The sequence below is a fragment of the Pelodiscus sinensis genome, chromosome 2 (genome assembly GCF_049634645.1).
Source record: "Pelodiscus sinensis isolate JC-2024 chromosome 2, ASM4963464v1, whole genome shotgun sequence".
Lineage (NCBI taxonomy): Eukaryota > Metazoa > Chordata > Testudines > Trionychidae > Pelodiscus > Pelodiscus sinensis.
The window spans coordinates 37,162,226-37,185,269 of record NC_134712.1 but is presented as its reverse complement, the minus strand read 5'-3'; the positions used below and the strand labels follow the sequence as shown (position 1 = coordinate 37,185,269).

General features: G+C 43.7%; 1 protein-coding gene across 3 annotated transcripts; it reads left to right on the top strand.

Moving 5' to 3' along the window:
• The first annotated feature begins 12,954 nt into the window (after positions 1-12,954).
• Positions 12,955-20,923, top strand: OSR2 (odd-skipped related transciption factor 2). 3 transcript variants are annotated; one of them, XM_006123918.4, is made up of 4 exons: positions 12,955-13,390; positions 17,551-18,288; positions 19,280-19,379; positions 20,263-20,923. In XM_006123918.4, the coding sequence occupies exons 2-4, from the start codon at positions 17,633-17,635 to the stop codon at positions 20,335-20,337; spliced, it is 831 nt and encodes a 276-aa protein (XP_006123980.1). In that variant the 5' UTR covers positions 12,955-13,390; positions 17,551-17,632; the 3' UTR covers positions 20,338-20,923. The 3 variants fall into 3 exon arrangements, with proteins under 3 accessions (XP_006123980.1, XP_006123977.1, XP_006123978.1); XM_006123915.4 differs by having other exon boundaries at positions 20,181-20,923; XM_006123916.4 differs by lacking the exon at positions 12,955-13,390 and adding an exon at positions 13,454-16,100 and having other exon boundaries at positions 20,181-20,923.
• Positions 20,924-23,044: the final 2,121 nt, after the last annotated feature.

The window sequence follows — 23,044 nt, the reverse complement described above, 5'->3', positions numbered from 1 at the left end:
GCAGGGTAGGGCAAGCCAAGTACAGAGCTCCTGGAAGGTGGACTTCTGCATCCTGAAGTTTCGGAGCCAAGCCTGGTCATCCCACTGCTCCATTATGAGCCAGTCCCACCAGTCTGTACTTGTCTCCAGCCTCCAAAATCACTTCTCATGGAAAAAGTTTGGTGGCAAGAACAGTGTTGCTGCATCCCGAATGAGGGGCTCTAGGCTGGGTTCAGAATCCGGACTGGACATTAACAGCATGAAGGTCTCATGGAGTTGCAGCAGCACTTGAAGCACTATTGTGTGGGGCCATCGCCCGCCTAGGGGCAGCTCTGGCTCCATGACAAAAAAAAGGGATCAAAATCAGAAAAACCGCCAAAAAACCCAAACTGCTGTGGTGTCCCAGGAAGCAGGGCACTCACAGCAAGCACTGCAAAACCTTTGCTGTCCCTCTAGGAGGTAAGCAAGGTGGCTGCAGGCACAGAGCAATGGCTGTTCAGGGGGGTCCCTTTAAGCACGAGTCTCTGCAGAGGGCAGGCAGCAGCACCAGGAAGTACATGCTGCCCCCATGCCCTGGCAGAAGCGGTTCTGGGTGCCTTCTTTTGTCACCAGAGCATCCAGCAGTCTGGATGCTCTTTTTCAAAAAAGCGGATTGATTTTTGGATCCGCATAATGCAGTCTAGATGCTCTTTTTCGACAGAGGCTTTTTCGAAAGACACTTTCGAAAAAGCCTCTGTCGAAAAAAGCCTGTAGTCTAGACATACCCTTGGTGAAAAACTGGATAGCTACAACAAGGAAGTTGAGAAGCACTTCATTAATGAGAGTGTGCCACAAAGGAGTCGTATCAGGTAAAATCTTGATCTAGAGTTGCAATTGTCCCTTGATGTTATAGGGATAGACCCTCTCCAACACCCCCCCCCCCCTCTTTTTGTAATGTTCTCAATAGTGAGGAACTTAAGCAACTGCTTACTTGCTTTCCTGAATTGGAGCAAATGCATATAAATTGGAGCAAATGCATCTAGAATCTCAGTTTTGACAGAATCTTTTTAAGTTCTAAATGTCTAATCATGGTAAATTATCTTTCCTTGGCCCTATGCCTTAAGTTTCAAGAATTTACAGTCCCTGACCATTTATCAAAGAAGATCCCTGACTCTCTGTAAATGAACAATCTGTGCTAAAGAGTGCAAGTTGTTGATAAGATTTACCCAGCTGTCTGTGGCTGGGGTCTGCTCTGAGGTAGTTATCATTTTTATCATATTTATTGCTGAGCCTTTATTTTAATTAGAAGCCACAAACAAGAGAAAAATGATCCTAAAATGAATATAGACATTGTGTACATCTGTAAGTGATATTTTACTTTTGCCTGCACAATGTGTATGATACTCTTAAAATAAAATATTTGAAACGCTAGACAATATGCTGTATTAAAATGTGTGGTTTGCAATGCACATTATTACAAGTACAATGTCTGCTGAAAACAGGAAATACATATGGGATGTAGACCTATTTTAAGAATATTGTAAGCATGGTGCTAGCATAAAAAAATCAAAACATAACTTACCTATATACCTAGTGACCTTATGTATTTTGCATGTTCGCAATAGGAAAAAAACTCAGATTTTCTATTGTCTGCTGCTTTTCACTCTATATTTTTAATTTTATTTGTGGAAATTAGGTTATTCATTTGGGATATAAAGCAATTCCTTAAAGGAGATTGAGATGAATAATATGAGACATAAGACACTATGTATGGATATTTCACATCTCCTGCCTTGGGTGAGAAAGTGAGACCAAATGTGCAACTGCATTTCATGAACGAATGTTTTGCTTTTATATACTGTTTTCCCTTTGATTTATTTTAGAACAGTAGTCTTAGGAAGTAGGGACTACAGGATCATACAAGATATATGAAACTGCAGAATCTCAGCCAATGAAATTCTTCCTTTCCTAACACTAGCTGTATATCAAGTGAAATTACTGGACCTGAGTCTCTGCTGCCTTACATCTTGTGTAATCTTGACACCTACATGCAGTTAGCGTAAAATGGTACCACTAATGTAAGTAAATGGAGAATTGTGATTCCATGACATTTTACACCGAATTTGCACAATCTTCTAGTTTGTTATAGGGAAAATGTTAAGATAACTTTATTGTCAAATATATCACTTTAGCAGATATAGCAATTTTCATCAAGTCTTCCTAATACAACATCCCCTCCAACTAGCTTGCATCCTGACAGCTGAGTCCTGTTAAAAAGAAGAATCTGATTAAGTCGTGTTATGTATGGTTTTGATATACATTATCCGTGGTTTGGGGACAACAGGCTTCTTTTCGTTCAGTTAGAAGAGTGGGTTTCTCTTTGCAACTTTATTAATAAGACTGATATATGCAGTCACTAATGCACTATGCATTTTTATTGAAAAATCAATAAATAGAGTACTAATAGTGTATGATACAGAGGATGATTCGTGAGTGGGTGAATGCACTCCTTTAAAATATCTGAGTCAGTTTCCGCTGTCCTTACTCAAACAAATCTTCCCTCTACTTCCACAGGAGCAGGACTGGGACCCAAAGTCCATATTGTACCAGAGATTCCGATGGACAGTTCTGTTGAAATACTGAAAGTACAGTATGGTTCCATATCAGTAACTAAGGGCATTCCATCCAGCAATCTGACTGGCTGTTGTCCATTCTATTTGGTATAATCCTGCTCCAATTACATTTGTGGCACAATTCCCATTGACTTCAGTGGGAGCAAGAACAGGCCTAGGGCATATTGCTCATTTATCAGAGTAGTTATTTCAGCAAGGATTTTTCAGTGAAGAATAAGGATCTTTTTTCCTAATCATTAATCATATGTTTGTGCTGTTAGTTTGAGGTCTGAAATTAGTAATCATTTCCTTTGTCATGAAAAAATACAATTAATTTAAAACAACCAGTTGGATATGATCTTTCATTTTATCAGAATAATAGAACCAAGTATAGATAGTGGTTATTTACAGTATTGCCACCACTAGTTAATGTATAACTGCTATAATTAAGAATATGAGCATTTACTTTGGGTGTAGTTATTTTACAGATAAAATTAACCTGATTCTCCATATCTTTTTATACCTTACATATATAATCATTTATTCTTTACTTAACATTGCTTGGGTCCTTAACTCAATTAATTAACCTATCTACATGTTTTGTTTGTCTCTAAGGTGCTGAAAGACTATTAGTGTTTTTTAAGTTTTTCCAGTTACAGACTAACTTGGCTACCCCTCTGAATCAATTAATTTTTGTTTTTCTTTGTTTAAATCATTGCTTTTGGATAGGATTGGGTATGAGGGGTTCAGTATACAAGCTGCCCCTGGGCAAGAGAACAATCCCAGCCCTCTCTCACATGCCTCTCCATGGCTGTTACAGCTTCAGTGGGCACAGCCAGGGGCGAGGTGCATATCCCCTAGCTTGGGGCAGATCCGGGTTCATCTGCCCCCTGGGTTCCCCAGTCAGAATGAAGAGTGCAACAAACTGTTCAGTTTCACCTGGGGTAACAGGTAGCAATGTTCCCTATGAATCAAGGAAGGGCAGTCTCCCTGCCCTCCTTAAAGGGTGATTAGTAGTTGGAGGCTCAGGCTGGGACAGCCAGAGGGAGAGGGGCACACCTCCAGCCAGCCCCTTTTACCTGCCTAGTCTCTTTTCTGTATTGTTTTACAAGAAGCAGTCCTATTCAGGGCACATCCCATTTTCCTGGCACAACCAACCCCATATCTTTGTTTAAGTTATGATAAGAGGAAGCTGAATACCAGATTTGGTGGTTCTAGCTCTTTACTGTTTAGGAGTTCTGGAACAAACAAGCCAACAGACTCTCACACAGACAAATTCTCTCAAGCATATACTAGATAGGATCTGCTAAGCATCTGTTCTTTCTACCAACTCATGTACAAAGGCCCACACCTGCATTGTCTCTTTTCAGTCCTTGCTTAGATGAAACTTTCATTTAGTTCCATTGCTTTCATATTATTGGGGTGTCGCATTAATAAAGAGTAAGTAAATACTGAAGGATTAGGTCACCCTACCTCCCACTGTCTTCCCAGAAAATTGAAATTCTGTGTCCCTCCAGTACAGCAATGCTATTTGTCTAAACAGGGGGAACTGGGAACATCTTTGCTATATTAATCCTCACCTATCACTTGTGAGAAAAGGTTACTCATGTGAGGAAAGGCTTGAGATCAGGACCTACTACAATTCTCTCAACCTATTAGAATATTCTTATTTTATACTAATGCAATGAAGAAGTATCATTCTACTGCACCAATATCCATTCACTGCACTATATGGAAGATTATAAACAAAGTAATCTCAATAGGATGATGTCATAGAATCAATATCTTATCTTTGGCAATAAAAAAGACGTGTCTTCACATTGATGTCCAATAGATGATCTTGCTTTTCTCTTGCCACTGAGCCTAATCCCGCTGTCATCAAGATCAATGGGACTTGGGACTTTCCATGGCAGTAGCATTGGGCTCTATAATATCTCATTTCACAAATCCTTTGATAGTCCAGAGTTGAAGGAAAAGTCAGCATAGCACTAGTAGAACTTGGTGAAGCTGGTGGGGGAGGAGAGAAGACATCACTCATTTCCATTTTCTCCCATCGGCAACAATTAATCACTTAATAGGCAAGTACTTTAGCTACTGTACTTTTCTTTGAACTCTCAACTGGAGTTAACTTAGGCTCTGGAGTGGCTTTGAAGACATTCCGCTTACCCCTATGAAGCATGTATCTTGGAGTAAAAATTCCAGGGGTGTGAACTTTCAGTGTAAACGCTGTAACTAGCTACTTCTCATTATTTCTTAACTAAAATATATTGACTGGGTAATGTGACAGTGTCAGATAACGCAAACTGCAAATCCATTCACACTCCCACACAGATTAGAGCTTCTGTTTTAAGAAGCACCAGTCTTCAGATATTTAAATCCTACATTTGAATTTCAAAGAGTTCATTTAAATTTCACACCGTGGAAGACTCCTAAAAAAACCGTGATGAAAACAGAGTATAAATGTTTCAACGTGAACAAAGATTTTTTTTTCTGGGTTACTTTTCTCCCGTCCCCCCATCATTACCAGATCTTCAGAGAGAGCATCGAAGTCCATTTGTGCATTTCTGTGGACTTTTGAAAAAAAATCTGCGGCATTAAAAATCACCCGTCACCCTGATAAATGAGCAAAACAGAAACTTCTGAGGAAGAATGGTGACTGATAAAGCATCTCTCTCGACAGCACTGTGACTGTGATATCCGGTGAAACAGCACTTAAACAGCCGAAGAACTAGCAAAATAAACTGCCGCTTAGAATGGCCTTTAGAAACCATTAGAGGAAGATCGGACAACTAGTGCTGGAAAAAGTGGGAAGACGCGAGGGCTACAGAGGATCCTGGTACCCTCTAGAGAGAGATCCGGAGTGCGGGTTTCAATGTCGCGCAGAGCATTTGCCACTCGATGTGATGTTCTATATCTTTTTGCGACAGGAAGAAGAAGAAGCCCCCCACGCGCAGTGGATTCATTTGGAGTGGAGATTTTATTCCGTGTTAAATACATAAAAGAGCGATGTAAAATATAAGGTACCGAGCAGTGGTGTGGCGGGGAGCGCACAGCACACGTTGTTGGAATCCCTAATAGAGCCCAGCAAGGCTGGGTAAATAAGTGGTGCTGATACTCGCCTTAGACCATTACCGTCCTTCTTTGGGAGGAACTACTGAATGGACCATCCAAAAGCAAAACGAGATTCTAATTTAATGGTACCACGTAATAGGCTGCAGGTGTTTTAAATTCAGCACAGTTTAATCGGGACAATGATATCACAATATTAAAGTTAACGACGTGGAACTTTTAAGAGGGGTTTCCGCCTGACTGGTGAGTTCCTGCTTTAAAGTAAGGACTGTGCTAGAGATCAATTCTATCTGCGATTAGAAATACAGGGAAATTGGGTTTGCATCTATTTTTCTTATAAATGTCATCCTTATTTGTTAAATCCTGGCATTTCATGGCTGGACACATAAATAACTAACAAAATGACTGAGTTAGCTGATGATTTAACAAACTATATACACTAGTTGATCTTCTGGGTGTTAGTAAAAAGTCGTCTGAATACACAACTGTAACTGTTTTCCTTAATGTTTCAGTGTTCAGAGTGCGTCTTTCAAATGGTTGACATATTTGTCAGATGAGTCAATAATGATTTTAAAAACTGCTAAAACGGTAAACAAATGCCCATTGCGAGCAATTCTCTTCTTAACAAGTAATCCACATCATTTACTAAGAAATGGAAAATAACTAGTTTTTGAGGCTGGATAAATCCGTTTGGCAAGACAGAAGTCAACTAAACGGATCTAAACCTAAATCCCAGGAGTCATATCTGCCAAACTAGCCTTTAGAACTGGTTGCAGAGAAATCTGTTATACAGAAACATTAAAAGCATCCATGACACACACATGGAGAATCTGCTGACTGTTTGGACGCTCCAAAGCTCAGCTGCGTTCAAGAGCTCGGTACTGTTGTGAGTTCATATCCTCTCAGCACCCTAGCTCAAAGAAGGGCAGAAATACCCGGAGAGCTGTGCAGTACAGATGGGGAAAACACGTTCGTGGGCTCAGTGCCTGCATTTGACTTGAGATACAGGACAGATCCATTGGCTTTGGAAGGAGAGTATTTTCCCCGACCCTGTACCCCCAAAAGCTATGGGGCGTCCAAATGTTTCATTCCTTTTCGACAGTCAGATGTGTATATACTAAGGACATCTGTTGGCAAGTGAGCTGTTGTCCGATGGCGAGTCTTTCTCTTGCGTGTTGCTCTTTGAGACCAATGCCAGGGATGTGAAGGTTCAGGAGTCCGATCATGCGACTCTCTGTATCTAGCCCTAGGGGCCAGATTCCCTTAGGGAGTCAAAGAGGTGATTTAGTTTCAAGGGATTTCTCTCCCTGTCCCCCTCCTCCGCAACACCCACATATTTGATTGTGAGAATCATGCTATCTAAGGTAAGTGTTCCTTCATTTCCCTACTTCACGGGAAAGCCCAAATGCAGATGAAAAATAGATTCAGCTAGCGACCGCGACCTTCTCCTTGGGGCTGAGTACCTGGGCACAAGGTTTCGTAGCCTCCCACGAGCTGATAGAATTGACTGATTCCCCACAGTCAACATCCCACATTCCCGCTAGCTCCAACAGAGTGCGTTTGAATGCGGGATCGGACCCTCTGTGCCCCTTCCCGACTCTGTATCCTTGCTACATTCGATTCTTTTTGCCTGTCCTGCAAAGCGTGTCTTGCCCAATTAGGCTGATTTATTTACCTTGCACAACCCAACTAGGTATCAATGCCTTACACAATTTGCTAATAGGTAAAGACTGAGGCTGCTCCTGCGCCATTTGAAATCACTACTCATTTTGCCATTAATGTAAATCGGGAGTTCTTTTAAATACTCCCTCCCTCTCCTTTTAAAGCAATCTCCCTTAATAGATGAATTGTGAAGCCGTTTTCACTTGTCCTGTGTGTGAAACGTGCAATCGCAAATGCTACATGGAATAAACACACAACGTCGGGTTTTTTTTTACTGGTGTCGTCCTGTAACCTCTGTGCAGTTTGAGCTACCGACAGAACGGGTGGTCAAGGTTACCTTGAAGACATAGTCTCAGTCAAGTAAGCCTGTCCATTAATGTATTCCTTACAGTAAGAATAAACATTACATATGTTCATGTTCCCTTGGAAGGGATCCAGCTGTTAGAGAAATGTTGTATTAAAAAAAACAGTGTAGCCGAGATTATTACAGCTGTGTTTGGATTGTTCCATGGAGTGATCCGATACAAATATGGGAAGTAAGTAAACATTATACTGTGATTGTTTGTCCTTTCTTGTGTCATCCAACGTCACTTGGAGCTGATGTTAACACTGGTAGTAATAATGTACCCATGTAATCGGCTCTATGTATACCCGCTGCATTGTTTGACAGCGCGTAATGACAGGCATTTGGTGAAGAGCAACCTAAGATCGCTTCTATTCTCAAGATAGTGCACTTCGTAGCAAAACGCTGTGATGCCGGAGGCCAGAAAATGAACAACAGTTGTGTGTGTCTGTCTTTCATGGAAAAACAAGACAAATATTTCTTGCGCCTGCGTTGTGTTGTGGTTGGTTGGGTTATTTTCACTGAAACATTTCACTTCTACTTTCTTTAGGACATAAACAATCTCTGCATTGTAGTTTTAAATTACCGTTAAGTTAAGAAAAATAGCACTTTTTGACTGCCAAAAGCGCAGAAAACACACGAGATTCCTAGCTGATAATATACCTATCTCGTCTTCCTGAGGACAAGAATAAGGTCCTTGAAAGAACACTTTATTGATATTTCTTCACTATTGGTTTAAATTGGCAACAGGCGGCATTTTCAATCTATCATCATTTTACAGAAACAGAAAACGTCTGTTAGCGTTCTAGGACTTCGAATTTTCCTATCGCCCGAAACAACGTTTTAAAGTTATAGAAAAGTGCAGAAAAACTGGCGTTTCCATCTCGCAGTTTGCAGAGATTTAGCTGACTTTAATCATCAGCTTAAGTATTTTGTATACACGCTTCAAAGCCTTTTGAGACCTTAACAAATGACCCTCGCGTTTAAGGTAGTGCAAGTTGCTTCCTAACCCCTGATTGCTTTTCCGTCAGAAGATGCAGTGAATGTATTTGTCTTGCCAATAACCAGCGTGCAAGAAAAAACGTTCCCGTCTAAGAAGCTTATCCCGGAGAAGCCACAGCGGAAAGAAAGCGTGCAGAGGGATTTGGGGGAAAATTGACTAAGACAGGACTGTGAGCCCAGAGAGTTTGAAACCCCAAGGGAGCCCTTCAAGCAAGTGATTCCCTGTCACACGATCTGCGCTGTAAACCCAGCACAGGTGAGACGCCAGCCGAATCCAACGAAATCCTCTGCTCGAGGGCTGTGGGATCCGGCTTCCCTACTGGGATAGTATCTGCGAAGCTGCAGCAAGAACAGCAGCTCGCGGGAAATCTGCGTTTCCCACTGAGCGCAGAAAGTTTGCAGCTATTCTCCGTTCAGCTCCTCTATCCTCCCACCGTTTTCCATTCACTCCCACGCCCCCGCATCCCCGCCCCCATTTCACAGAAATAACGGGCTATTGAATCTCGTTGTTCTTCTGACTTTGCGAAAACGACGCGTTTCCAAAAGGTAGAGAAACCGGCTGGCTGCTGAGCTGTGAACTTGGCGATGCGATGGGGGCAGTAATTACAAAACAGTGTGCTGGATTCTGGAAGGGGCTACTCCGGGCTAGGCGGTTTCCACACCTAGGGGAAGCATCCGCCTCATAAAAGTCTCCCTTGAGGAGTCAGGGTTTCCTCAAGCCCCGTGTGCCGAGAGCGGTACGATACGGTGGTACTGCAGCGCTGTGAAATGTTCTTCAAACCTGACAAAACAGACCGAGCCCAGCGTGCTCCCCGGCGCAGGGAATACAATCTCCCGCCTTTGCAGGAGGCATGTTCATCCCTGAACATCTGCGAAAATAAAGAGCCGCAATAAATGACCTCGCCCTGCGCCACCTTGCTCACACCGCACATTACAGGCACCCTCCTGCCTTACTCCCTCTGCCAGCTCCTGGGCTGCCGGGCGGCTCGGCCCCGGCTGTGCCTGTTTGCGTTTTGCGCAGCGGACACCTCCAGGGGGCGCTCCTGTTCTTCGGCCGCGGGCCGCTGAGGCAGTAAGCTGCTGCCGGCCTCCTAACTGGAGCGCCTCTGCCTGGCCCCAGCCCCCATCCGTGCCACTGATCACACAGGCGTCCTCGCTCCGAGAGCCTCCCCCACGCGCCCCGCTCTCTAGGCTTAGCTTTCCCCGCTCCTGTGCGGCCGGTCGTTAATAATTAGACGTTTCCCCGGGCAGGGGAGACACGTGAACTTGGCGCTGGCGGGCTGGGTGTGCACAGAGCCGGAGCATTGCCTAGCGCCGCGCCGCCAGTCGGCTTTGGGGGAAGGTAAAGCGAAGGGAGATCCTGCCCCAGGCCCCCTCTCCCGCTCCGTGAGTGGGGCTGGTAACATTAACTGGAGATGTCTGGGATTTGCGGGGATTGGGTATCTCTCCCCGCCATTCCCTAGCAGATGACAACGTTACTGTGGGATTTGCTTGGGAGAGTGACACCTGCCCTTCTAATAAAGTTGCAGCAGCAGGCCTCAGACAGAGCGGGCTTTATTGTGCACATAGAGGCACAGATAGCCTGCAGTGCACGGTCTGGGAAACCGCTCTGCTCGCCCGCTTTCTGCTGCAGGGATCCGTCTGGTGTCGAAATGATAAAGGCAGGGAGGATAAACGGTAACCCCCTTTGCGGAAGTATCAGGCTTAAACGAGCTCTACTGCCTGAGTCTCCTGTGTGTGCGTGTAAAGAAGAGGAAATGGGAAGTAAAGCTCTGTGCTGTGCAGGTCCCTCTGCAGTTCCTGCTCCCTCCTGGTCAGTCCCTGCTCCAGAGCTAGGGCAGCTGTTCCCGGACAGGCTCCTCCGCAGCCCCTCCAGTCCCCTGGCTGGCTCAGCTTGGTTTGCTGACTCAGCATCTCTAGGGCTATTTAACCCGACTGATTAAGTATTTTATTATGATTGTTCCGCTGCTGATGGGACCCTTTCAGCATCAAATTAATTCTCAGGAACATCTGTGTGGAAGGCTGCTCTGTGCTCTGGCAGCGGAGGGCTTACGGAGACATATGTTTAAGTCTATAGCAAAGATCTCCCAGTATTTCAGGGGAAACCAAAACATGTGATCTCTTGAGTCATAGCACCGAAAGGACACCTGCTTATTGATTCTTTTTCAAATGGCACGAGCACGTCAAAAATGACAATATTGCCGAGAGTACTTTTTAAAATCTCTCCCAATCAAGTCCAGACATGGCGAGGTATCTTTCGACTAGCTATAGAATATAATACACTAATGTCGTTGAGCTGATTTTTATTTTGATAACACGTGGACCAAGAAGGTGGCAAATATGACTTGGGAGATTTTGGATGAGACAATATGTGTATCGCTACAGTCCCATTTATTTTCATCTTCACATCCTCGTTTCATATCGGAATATTTTTTCCTAATAAAAACGGGCTGCAATAGTGCATCTTGTGAAAGAAACACACAAACAGGTTTGTTTATAGGGCGGGAGGTCTTACTTGGATTCTGCAATCTCTCTGCGAATAAAGAGGTCTGTTGCCTTCTATTTTGCCGTTGGAACAAACTATATTATTATAGAATAACATAGAGAAGACAGAAAAAACCAGCTACTTTCACCTTGCCAATAGCCTCAGCTTTTTAAACTAATATAATTATCAAATTTAGTACCTAAGTACTGTGAGACAGCTTCAAAGCGCTTACACTTTCACCGATGGCGTAAATCGATAGTTTTATCAATGTAGAATGGCAAATTTCACTGTCGCTCCTACTTCCAAAATATTTCATTTTAAGCCTTGTTCTTATTATTTCCTGCTTCCTGAAATAATATAGCATGTTAACCAATATAACTGCGTTAAATTGCATTTTATAAATAACACTTTTTAAAAGAAACAAAAAACGATTACATTAATCATTCATCAATAATAAAGAATAGAAATATTTTAATGTAAACTGTTTTTTGCATTACCCTTATTAATATGTAATATTGTAAAGCTTTTATTTCTGACATTTATGTTCCTGATTTGTTTCATTGTAGGTTGTTTTCAAAAGCTAAAATAAAATAAAATAAAAATAAAGTGGTTTCCACGAACGCTTTATTGCTTTTCTCTTTTCGTTTGCGGAAATTAATTAACCACCACAATCCTCACCTTGAATATTATTCACGCTTTAAAATGTAATTTCATCATATGCATTTTTGTTCTTAATTACACTTTGCTGCTGTATGTGAGCTCTCCTTTCACTTCTCCAGACTCATGATAAAATCAGCTCCCCCTACGATACGTTTTATTAATATATAACAAATGATAACATTTTTAAAAAATAATCCTGACCACAGTGAAATCAACTGAAATGCAGTTAATGACATAAAACAATATATTTCTAATGATCAAGGAACTGAAAACAAAGAGTACGTGGTTCGTCATTTGGTCTGCATTTAGAAGTTTCTTTACCTTTATTCATCGAAATGTCTATCGAAGCTACCAGTTTACCTCAGGTGTATATATCAGCATGTACATTACAGATACCTATAAATCTGGATTCACTTACAGAATATAGAAGATGCATTTGAGAACATAATGCAGGTTTAAATATTACTTGGAATTAGAATGATAGAAATTTCGTAGGTTAACATTTACTAACTGAAAACTACTTGCATCAGACAACTGTACATACAAAACCTTTCGGAAATATGGACAGCTAAACTTGATGCATTCGGGAAATGTTAGACGTATATAAAGAAAATAAGGTTATATTATATAAATTGTCCTGGGTAAAAATACACAAGGTCAGGCGTACAGAGTGTCATTGCAAACATCAAGATACGTGTCCTCTAAGATGAAAAAATGTAAGGGCTTCAAAGATTGAACAGAGCGTATTAAGAATGTAAAGCATTCTTTTAGCAGTATGAAATGCTCTCACGTGAATTATAGCAGTATGGAAAAGCTCTCACAAACTGCTCCAAGCAACTCTATTATCGGGGAATCGGGACAGTACAGAATTCCCTGCAACTGATGGAGTCAGGGAGAGAGGCATGGGCGGGGAGATGTTGTTTTATGAAAGCGTAGAGTTTTCTCAAGGGAAAAAGTCACCTTAGGTAACGTGAAAAGAAATTGGAGAGGGAATGACAAAAGAGAGCACTGCCCCTTTAAAACCCTGTTGCTATCTAAACACAAGTAAACAGTACAGTGACAAGAGAAGAGAGGCGGAGCTGAGGGAGGGCTCGGAACTTTACAACCCTCTGAACGTTCTATGTTGGGCGGGATCAGAATACTAAAGCAGCGAACGTTCGAATGTGTGCGGCTTGGGGTGGGACAGCGGGCGGGGACAGTGCTCCACGCCACTTACTGCTGAAATGTGATGGACCTGGGAGGGGGAGACTCAGACTTGTATCAAACTTCGCAAGAGTCGAAAGCAAGAGGCTTAAGGAGAAGGCGAGGGAGAGAGGTTAGGAGAGAGGTCTCTACACAACCACCCAAGAAAGCCAGGACTTTACACACTTCCGCAGCAAGAGTCCCAAAGACAAGAAGAAACTCTTGAGTAATTTCTAATCCTTCTCTTCTTCGTCCTCCTCCACAACATGCTGAAAGCTACTCGGACCCAGCTTTGCTAAACTCTTTTGGTGGAGCTTTCCGCCGGTTCGGTGTGGATCTAATGACACTGCAAAGATACTAGGATCGCTTCTTGAACTTTGTATTGAGAGGCCCTTTGGGAGAAGCTCATTGTGATAGGTAAGTCACACTGTTACTACCACGTAGCTGCTGTGAGAAAGAATGCATAGAACCGTGCCCTGAAAAAGAGACATCAAGGATTGTGTACTTAGGTATAATATGCTATAGTTTGTAACGTGCTCCACAACGATAATTGCTCTGCAGCATAGCTACAGTCACCGAGAATGTTCGTATTGAAAGGTGTCCATGTTTATTGAGTATTCGGAGACTGATTATAAACGTAAATCAGCAGCACAGCGTGATCATACGTTCCCTTATATGTGCTCAAGCTAAATACTGAAATATTTGTCAAATTGCTTTCTCACAGCTAAGCGATTCCTAAGGCGAGGACAGCATTTCTGGGTTTACTTTCAGTTTGCTTCTCTGCAATCCCATGCAGTGCTGAGCAGATGTGTTTTCCGCACAGTTGCTTACGTTATTGGCATATCAGATAATGATTGAAGTATGTTTTCAGTTTAGGGTCTCTCTAAGAAGTTTTGTTTTCTCGAGAAATTCTGGATTGGGCCTTTAATGTTAAATAAACCCTAAGCAAGGCTAGGTCCGTGCATTTATTGCTTGATTAGCGTAGTGTGGTAGGATATCGCAGATAAATAACATTTAATTACAATTAAATGAGGACTTGTAGATAGTAATAACGATAAACGTGCTTTGGCTTTCTCGACACGTTAAAAAGGCGCCTGTGTAGGGTAACTGAGTATCATCTCAGCCTACCTATTATCAGTGAACAAAAACAATATGTTGTTGTTTCACTTTGTAGATCATCAAAGACAGCTACTTTCTCTACTTAACAAATTGTCATCACAGGAAAAAGAAAATCAGCGCCGCTGAGGAGTAGGTCAAATATAAGCAAGCAGATAAACAGACCTATTATGCAGATACCAGCCTTAATTAAATTAAGTGCTTTGAATGGAAAGGGAAAGGGAAGTACCAAGGTCTAAATAACATCCGTTTTTTCTCACCTTATTACAAGTAGCCTTTAAAGGGGAGGAAAACACACACTACTACACTTTCTGTTCCTCTGTGTGTGAGCGTATGTGTTGTTTTAAGTCAAGTACAAATGGCAACGCGTTCGTTATGGTCAATTTCATAGATACAACTTTATTTTTAAACATGTTATATAGTAAATGAAATATATTTGAATACTACCTTTTACAGAATTACTTTATGGATATGATTCTTCGTCATATTAGTACACGCGCTCCATACAATTGGATCACGTATAATAAAGGAATATAGTATTAAAAGATTTAGGTAAACTTACTAGAATACTACAGCTCCTTTTGGTAGCTTTTAATATCCGATAGTTTTGAAATTATAGGATCAGTGAACTGAAATTAACCTGTAAACATGTCATATTGGCAACACGGGAAAGAGATCCTAATCTGCTTAAATGGACATTCCTATAACGTATTTGAATGGAAAGCAAGCAGAGGTGATGCTTTACAATAGTACTGTTGTTAGTAAGTCTTTTTTAAAAAAAATCTTAGGTTTCCAGATTTAAAGAACTGCAAATGCCTTCCATCTTCTGGTTTCATAGTAAACAATAAATGCAAATAGAAGAAATTCCTACGTGGCACAGTTAAAATTGAAAACGTGGATGGTTGATCCTTATATTAATATAAAATGGCTTAGATGTATTTCTAAGTAGGCCATGCTGAAAGTTAAACTCTGTAGGACCGAAGTGTGTTTTGGCAAAGAACCGAAAAATACAGGTTTCCACTTCGAAGACCAAGCAAGGGGCACTCAAATATTCGGGAAGTGTATCTTGTTTTGTGTAGTCGATTGGTTTTATTCGGGAACCAGTAATATTGAGGCTATGAGCAGTGAAGAAAGGCACATTAACTAATGTATGGAGAATGTGCATTTAATCTTTAAGGGCAGAGTATTTCAGACTTTTGACACTTACACGTCACAATTTCCATCTCCAGAAATCCAGGGGCCGTTATATTTGGTGCCCCATACCGATGGTTTTCGGACAATCCAACACATAATTTCTGTATCACTGGTGAGGGAAAACGACACGGCTTGTCTTGATCTGAAAAAAAAACCTGATGGGCATAGAACCATAACAGCAAGAAAGAAAACGAATTAACACAAAGAAAGAAAAGACACAAAGTTGCCTTTGCTCCGCACAGTGATTTCTAGCTTAGCCCAGACACTGCGGCTCTGGTGTGTGAAGTGGGAGCTCCGTGATTACACATGGAACACGATTAGCGGTGGGAAAGTTGATTAGAAATGGAGTTTATAGTTTCGGTTGAATGGACTGAGTGAAACCCTCTGACTGTCACACACCTCTCATTAACTCCCTCCCTTGCTCTCCCAGAGTGCATACCACAGCTCAGAAGGGGTTCATTTCATTAATAAAACTCTATGCGCAGGGCTGCTGCCGCCTTTCACGGTGGAGCCGAGAAACACAAGGGCTCTCTCTCACATATTCACGCTCTCCGGCAACTAATCAAAAATGAAGAAGAGCAAATAAACACAGGAGCGGATGGGCTGCGTCTGGGGGGAGATGCCGAGCAGGCAAGCAGCACGAGGGGCCGTCAGCTGGGCCAGCCAGCCACTCAGATCCTGTAGAGTGCAGAGTACAGCCCAGGGTTTTCATTCAGAAAGGCCGAATTCCCGAGGCAGCCCCGCGGGTGGGGCACACCGACCTGCGTGTGTGTGGAAGTCCCAGCAGGCAGGAGAGACAGCGCGCTGCAGCGTCCAGGTGCTTTTGAAAAAAACTAAATCGCATTTTCCGTTCTCAGTTTAAAGGGAGGGGGTGGGGATCGGAGTCGTAGCCAACAAATCGTGGGTCAAAAGCCCATTGGAAAGACGGCCCAATATGTCTTCCTTAATAAGGAACAGACCCACACAGCAGAGACGTTCGGATACCGCAATAGGCCACAATACTAACCAGGAGGAATCAATAACACCCGGGGAAGCCGCTAGTGCAGTGTCCGCCGAGCTTTCTCTGAAAGGGGTTAGTATTATTCTAACTCAGACACTGAATCTGGGTCTGGCAAGGAGAAATCTGCGGCAGAAACCCCGCAACATCCCGTGCTTCCAAGGCTCTTGTAACCTTACTGCAGTCAGTGACTAGTAACACTGGCTGTTTTGCACCGCAGTGTGTGTCCCTCCTGACAGAAATAGGAGTTAGAGAAATTAATATATTAACGAGTTTGCAGTTCTCCTGTCTATTCCCCTGGGCGCCATTAAGCACGGGAGGTTTTCAATGGCAGAAACACATCGCCATGAAATCTAGTCGGGAACAGCCCGATCCAGAGGGAAGGGGGCATTTCTGTATTTGGAGGTCTAGAGAAGTGAATACGTCCGTAGGTCTAAAGAGGCCTGCGGACCTGGCCACTTTTCCTCTCCGCAGATGGCGTTGTTCGCCCAAAGCCTTCTTGTGTGGCGGTGCTCCGACCATCTGGAAGGGATCTGAGAGCAAAGTGGATTTATTTAGAACCTGCAGTGCTGGAAACGTGTCGTTTTTCTCTCCTTCAATTATCTTGATAAATGAGTTGTTGTTGAAGGAAGAAAAATAAGCACCCGAGTTAGAATAAACTAGGCTGCATTGTCACCTCTAGCCTGCAGCCCTGTAAATTAGCGCACATTCTCCTCCCTCGATCTCCCAAGAAGGCCTCAGAGGTGATGTGTCTGCCTCAGCGGCTCCTTCAAAGCTTTGGGCGAATCAATAAGTCTGAAGAGGTTCGAAGTGACTTTTGGAGATAAGCGCGAGGGGAAGGTAGCGCTGAATGCAGAATGAAGGCGTTTTGCTGTCACAATGTGCTGTGCAATGTGCGGCTAAAGCCACTTGGCTTCTTGGTGGGAATTCAGTCTCTGGAGATATTTTGGGCGAGTGACTGATTGAAAACAAACCAATACGTAAATGACTTTAGGAGTCGATACTCGTTTTGCATTCCTGATACACTCTCACGATGAGTTTATTTTTCGGCTGTTGTGAATTAATTGAACCAGACGCTTTGTGCGTTGGTTTCTTCCCCCAAACAGGGAATTAATTGTTTCTCTTCCTATTCTCTGGGATCTGCACGGGTGCGCTAGAGCAAAAACAAAACAAACGCGGAGCCTGGAACACTTGTTGTTTGAATATTTCGATTGCCTCGGTCAGTAAGGAACAGGCTGCACTCAGTAAACTATCTCTTTCTCTCGGCCAGTTTCTTACAGGATTTTCTGTCGTTGGAAGTTCATAAAGCCACGAAGAAAGGAAAAGGGTTCTGCTTACCGCTGTCGTGGAAGATGGGAAGCAAGGCTCTTCCAGCTCCGATCCCGCTCCACCCTTCACTGCAGCTCACTAACTACTCCTTCCTCCAGGCAGTGAACACTTTCCCAGCAGCCGTCGACCACCTGCAAGGTCTCTATGGACTCAGCGCGGTGCAGACCATGCATATGAACCATTGGACATTGGGGTATCCCAATGTGCATGAAATTACCAGGTCTACCATCACGGAGATGGCTGCAGCTCAGGGCCTGATGGATGCCAGATTTTCTTTCCCAACGCTACCTTTCGCCACACACCTCTTTCATCCAAAGCAAGGGGCCATCGCCCATGTCATCCCAGCGTTACACAAAGACAGACCCAGGTTTGATTTTGCCAATCTGGCTGTGGCCGCCACGCAGGAGGACCCACCAAAGATCGCAGATCTGGCCAAGCTAAGTCCAGGACTTGGAAATCCCATCTCAGGGATCAGCAAACTGTCTCCGGACAGAAAGCCCTCCAGGGGCAGGTTACCTTCCAAAACGAAAAAAGAGTTTATCTGCAAGTTCTGCGGCAGACACTTTACCAAATCCTACAACCTGCTTATCCACGAAAGAACCCACACGGACGAGCGGCCCTATACCTGTGACATCTGCCACAAGGCTTTCCGGAGACAGGACCACCTCCGAGACCACAGGTGAGGGAGGCAGTCACAGGCAAACTGGTTTCTCCTACTACCCTGAGTAAAAGGTGCAGCGGTTTCTCTCTCTAGACCTCACATCAGAAATACTTCCTGTCATTTACTACAAAGGTTCCGTGGGCTCAGAGTCAGCCAGATTCAGATCACTGCAGTAGAACCTCATCCCAGGCTGGCTGCATGTGGACAATCTGCTGCCAAGGAAAACTCAAGGCCCCACCGATCTTGGGTCGCAGTGAATTTAAGAAATATGCCCACTTTCCTTATACTTTCCCCTGAGGTTCAAACTAGTCATGAAGGTTTGGTGGATTCATCACTTCCCACGTAGAAGCATTTCAGCTTTCTCAGCCAGGGAAGCAGTAGCAAACCAAGTGATACATTGTTACAGCTGTTTCTCTACGGGGGGATTAGCAAATAAATACTAATATGTATTTTTTGTGGGTTGGACCTGTGATTATATTTGGAGGCGATTCTATTAACCGAAACAAACATTCCCCATCTCTGATAAGATTGTAATAGTACAGCAAGAACGGTATTTACAATCTGATTTTAAGAGTTGAATGTAAGGGGCCATTTCCCACACCCCCTTTTTTAGGTTAGTAGAGTAGAACTTCTACCAAAAATAAAAATAAAATAAAATAGCATGTACACCGGATTTTGCTCACGTTGACGTTTAACGGGAAATTTCCCATTGAGTTCAAGGAGAGCAGTTGGTGAAACAGATGATTTTTCCATTATGCAGTCTAATCTATCACCAGAGAGGGCAATCTAGCGTTGATAAGCATTATTGTAAATGTTTTCAACTGATAAAGAAGGTTAATCATACACAGAATTTCAGAGCAAAAATAAAATAATGAATAAATAGTAAGAAAAAGTCAGGATTCGTCCTCCCACCCCCCCAAAAAGTATAGATTAAAGAATCCCTAGAGGCTTCTTGTGGCTTTTGTATCTGTGGATAGCCATTGCTTCAAACCCTTGTATTGACTTTCAGATATATCCATTCCAAAGAAAAACCTTTCAAATGTCAGGAATGTGGGAAAGGATTCTGCCAATCCAGAACTCTAGCAGTTCATAAAACTTTACATATGCAGGTAAGTTTAGTTCCAAATCCTTTCTTATCTTTATACTGTTCTTATTCTTTCCCTGTTTATGTTGCACAAAACCTTAAATAATATGTAAGGTAGACAAATTTATGTTTACTTGCCTGAAATAATGAGCCATAGCTTGCCATTAATTTTTAAAGCATATTTCCCCAATTACTTCAATAAAGCAATCTGCTTCATAGCAGGATATAGCCCTTTGCTTTTATTTTTCTTAAGACACATGTTTATTTAGTGTATTTAAAATATGTACTTTTTAGAAAAAAGCAATAGAATCTACTGATTATTTAATTTACATAAATTATTTGTGAATATGGACACTTATAAATGGTCTTTGTTAAACTTTATTCAATGCATTTCAATATTTTATATTAGTAAAAAATGAAGGTAAGCAGTGTAGGGGAAAACCAACGATGAAATATTAATTAGCACACTGAAACGATTTGGTTGTACCCCAATATATTGTATATGTCTGTAAGGGCTTGAGTGTCTGGAGTAAAGTTCAGTCTTTCTCATAGCCATGGCCTGGTACTTTGAAGAATTGTACTGCAAGTTTTTGTCTGTGGATTTCAGGGACATGACATGGGATGAGCTGAGACTAAAATATACTTGGACAGGCAGGTTATTTTCAAGTAGTTAAAAGTGATGTGATTTTGTATCTGAGGATTAAGAGTCTAGGTTTATTTAAGTAGATTCCCTATACTTCATGTTATGTTATTTAATAACAAAAATAATAAGTAAACTAGGTAGTTTGTAAAGGATTAATCCTTTGCTTGCTTCAAATCTGAACAGGAATCTCCACACAAATGCCCCACATGTGGAAGAACATTTAATCAAAGAAGTAATCTGAAAACTCACCTTCTTACCCATACAGACATCAAGCCCTACAACTGTGAGCAGTGCGGCAAAGTGTTCAGGCGAAACTGTGATCTGCGGCGGCACAGTCTAACTCACACCCCGCGGCAGGACTTCTAGAGCAGCCAAGGACCTGCACCTGCCTCTGCAGCTCCAAGTTGCTAATTTTGCTCAAGGACTTAATTGTAGAAAGCTACATACACGCACACTGGGGTCGAGCCTGCATATCATACTCCAGCAAAACTCCCTTAGGTAGTTGTGAACTGCAGGATCGGGCCCCAATCTTACCCACACGAAGAGCATATGCTAGTGTCCTGTAGATATTCGCAGCTCATTTTAGAGCTATGTACAGAATGTGGTTTGTTGTCGGTTTTTTGTATTGTTCTGTTGGATGCACATTGATAACAAATCTGGGAGTCAAAATATCTTTTAGAAGTGTATTTCAAAATAATTCTTCCTCTCTTCCCCTCCCCCATATCTCCAGCTCTGTCCTATTACTTTCCTACACGTTTTGTTTTACTGCTGTGTCAGCTGCAATAGTAACTTATATTGAATAAATTTCCCCCTCTGGGAACGTATTGTCACACGTTTCTGAAGTGTTCTTGTTTTCGCTTTTATGACTGCTGCTTTTGTGTTATCTATTGTAAAATAAAATGGAAGTGCCCGTATTTACAACTTCACTGCTTAATGGCTTGAATATCTCTTGTATTTTTTTTAACTGAATGAACAACTTTTTTAAAAAGAAATAGCTGCAAATAAAGAGTGCCTGGGAAATAATGTATACGACGATCCGTAAACCACAGTGGCTTATTAGTAACTTATTTGCAATCAACCCTTATATTGTAAAAGTCATCTCTTTTCCAAAGATTGCATTAGATAGTCTCCTGCTATTAGACTTTGAACATTGGCAATTCACTAGCGTAGACAGGGACTTTATACTGCAGAAGACGATTCTTTTCTGATAGCTCTGAAAACAAACACTGGGACATAAATAAAATCCTATTGGATCCCGTCACCCGGGAAAGGATCATTGTACGTCCCAATAGCGTTTCATTGACATCCCTATCAGTTCTAACAATCTGCTGAATGGCTGCGTTATCAGGGCTCAGCTCTGCAAAGCCGGAGAAGTTGCAGGCGCTTGCAGGATTTGTCAATAAAAGCCGTCAAAAATGTAACTCGTGCCTAGTTAAAGAAAGAGGATGTTTAAAAGGCCTCCAGAATCATTAACAGAGATAAATCACTGCACCAGAGAAACCAAACCGCCAGTCATTCTGCAACTGCCCCCAAAGAGACTAACGTCCAGACTGGATGCTCCAAATGCTTCGTGCAGTTCCCTAAAGATCGTCTTTAAACGGACTTTAACGCTAGTGTGGGGCTAAAATGACTTGCCGCCCTAACCTCCAAGCGGCCTTGGGAGGCTGGGATGGGAACAATCTCAAGACCACAACATGGGGTGGGGGTAGGGGGCTGTCACCTTGGTTTCTGCCCCTAATAAGGGCGCTGTCCTGTGTGCTAACTGGGGCAGGGAGAGGTCACTTTGTTTCCAAAAGGGGTCTGGTTTTAAAACTTAGCTGGTGATGGCTTCGTAGCAGGACTGCTAGAACAATGTGTACAGTGGGGTGCTGAGAGCCATTGACTCAAACGGTAAACCCAGTACGTGATGGAAACCACTACAAGCCAGCGGTGCTGCAGCATCTCTAAACACCCCTAGTCCCAGCACCTGTGCTTCCTAGAGTGAGCCAGACTTGGGGGGGGGGGGGGAGGAGGGCTGGCTCCGCACTTGCTTCGATGCAGACAGCAAAGGCGAACTACGCTGATGGGAGCCCCCACTGCTGCCACTGGGAGGGGGAGCTCAGTCCCTGTCACCGGCGGGATGCCCCAGATTCAAGCCCCGCGCCCACTGCCGGGACCCCTCCTCTCAGACCCTCCTCCCCCACACCTTCACTGGCGGGCTAGTCCTCACCTGGCCCCCTGCTGCTGGGACCCCGGCTTATACCACGCGCACAGCCACTGAGGGGCTCGCGCCGGCCCCTTCTCCTGCGGCCCGCCCTTAAGCCCCACGCGCAGCCGGTAGGGGCGCTGCTGTTTTGCTGGGTCTCGTAGGGAGCAGGGAGAGCGGAGGTGAGAGCCGCTCGCCCTCCGCTAAGTCCCGCGTCCCGCCCGGACAGGCCGCGCTGGGGGGAGGGGATGGAAGGCGAGTCCCGCCTGGCCTCGCTCATGTTGGGCGCGTTTTCCCGCGTCCGGCGCCTCCTCCGCTTTGAGCCTCTTTCTGAGGTGCCAGCGGGACCGTCCCACTGCCCGCCCGGCGCTCCGGGGCAGCGGGAAAGAGCCGGCCGTCCTGGCTCGGGGCAGCTCCGCTTCCACCCCGGTGTTCTGGGGGCTCATCCCCCCCCCCAGTCCCCTCTCCCCGAGCTCTGATGGCTGAGTCCCCTCCTTCCCCTCTCCCTGTGCTCTGCGGGCTCAGCTCCCACTGTCTCTACTCCTCTCAGCCTTCACCTTCTCCTCCCCCATCCACCTGCTCTAGGAGGCTGAGGCCTCACTCCTCCTCTTCCTTTCTCCCGCACCCCCGTCCCTTCCTCCCCCGCTCTGAGGGGCTCAGCTCCCCATCCTCTCCTCTTCCTACCCCTGCTTTGCGGGGTTCAGACCTTACCCTTTCCTCTCACTCTCGGGGAGGGTCAGGCCCCTTAGTCTCTTGCTCTGCCATGCAGAGGGTTGAACTGCTGTGTACTCCCTTTTTCCCCTTCAGGGTTAAGCCCCCCTACCTACTCCATGCCCATCTGAGTGTGTCCTAGGAGAAAAAG

Bases quoted from the DNA above. Each gene is read 5' to 3' on its own strand.
- OSR2 (XM_006123915.4), top strand. From the start codon at position 17,633: ATGGGAAGCAAGGCTCTTCCAGCTCCGATCCCGCTCCACCCTTCACTG. The intron at 18,289-19,279 runs GTGAGGGAGGCA...ATTGACTTTCAG, and splicing joins GACCACCTCCGAGACCACAG to ATATATCCATTCCAAAGAAA. The intron at 19,380-20,180 runs GTAAGTTTAGTT...AAATCTGAACAG, and splicing joins ATAAAACTTTACATATGCAG to GAATCTCCACACAAATGCCC.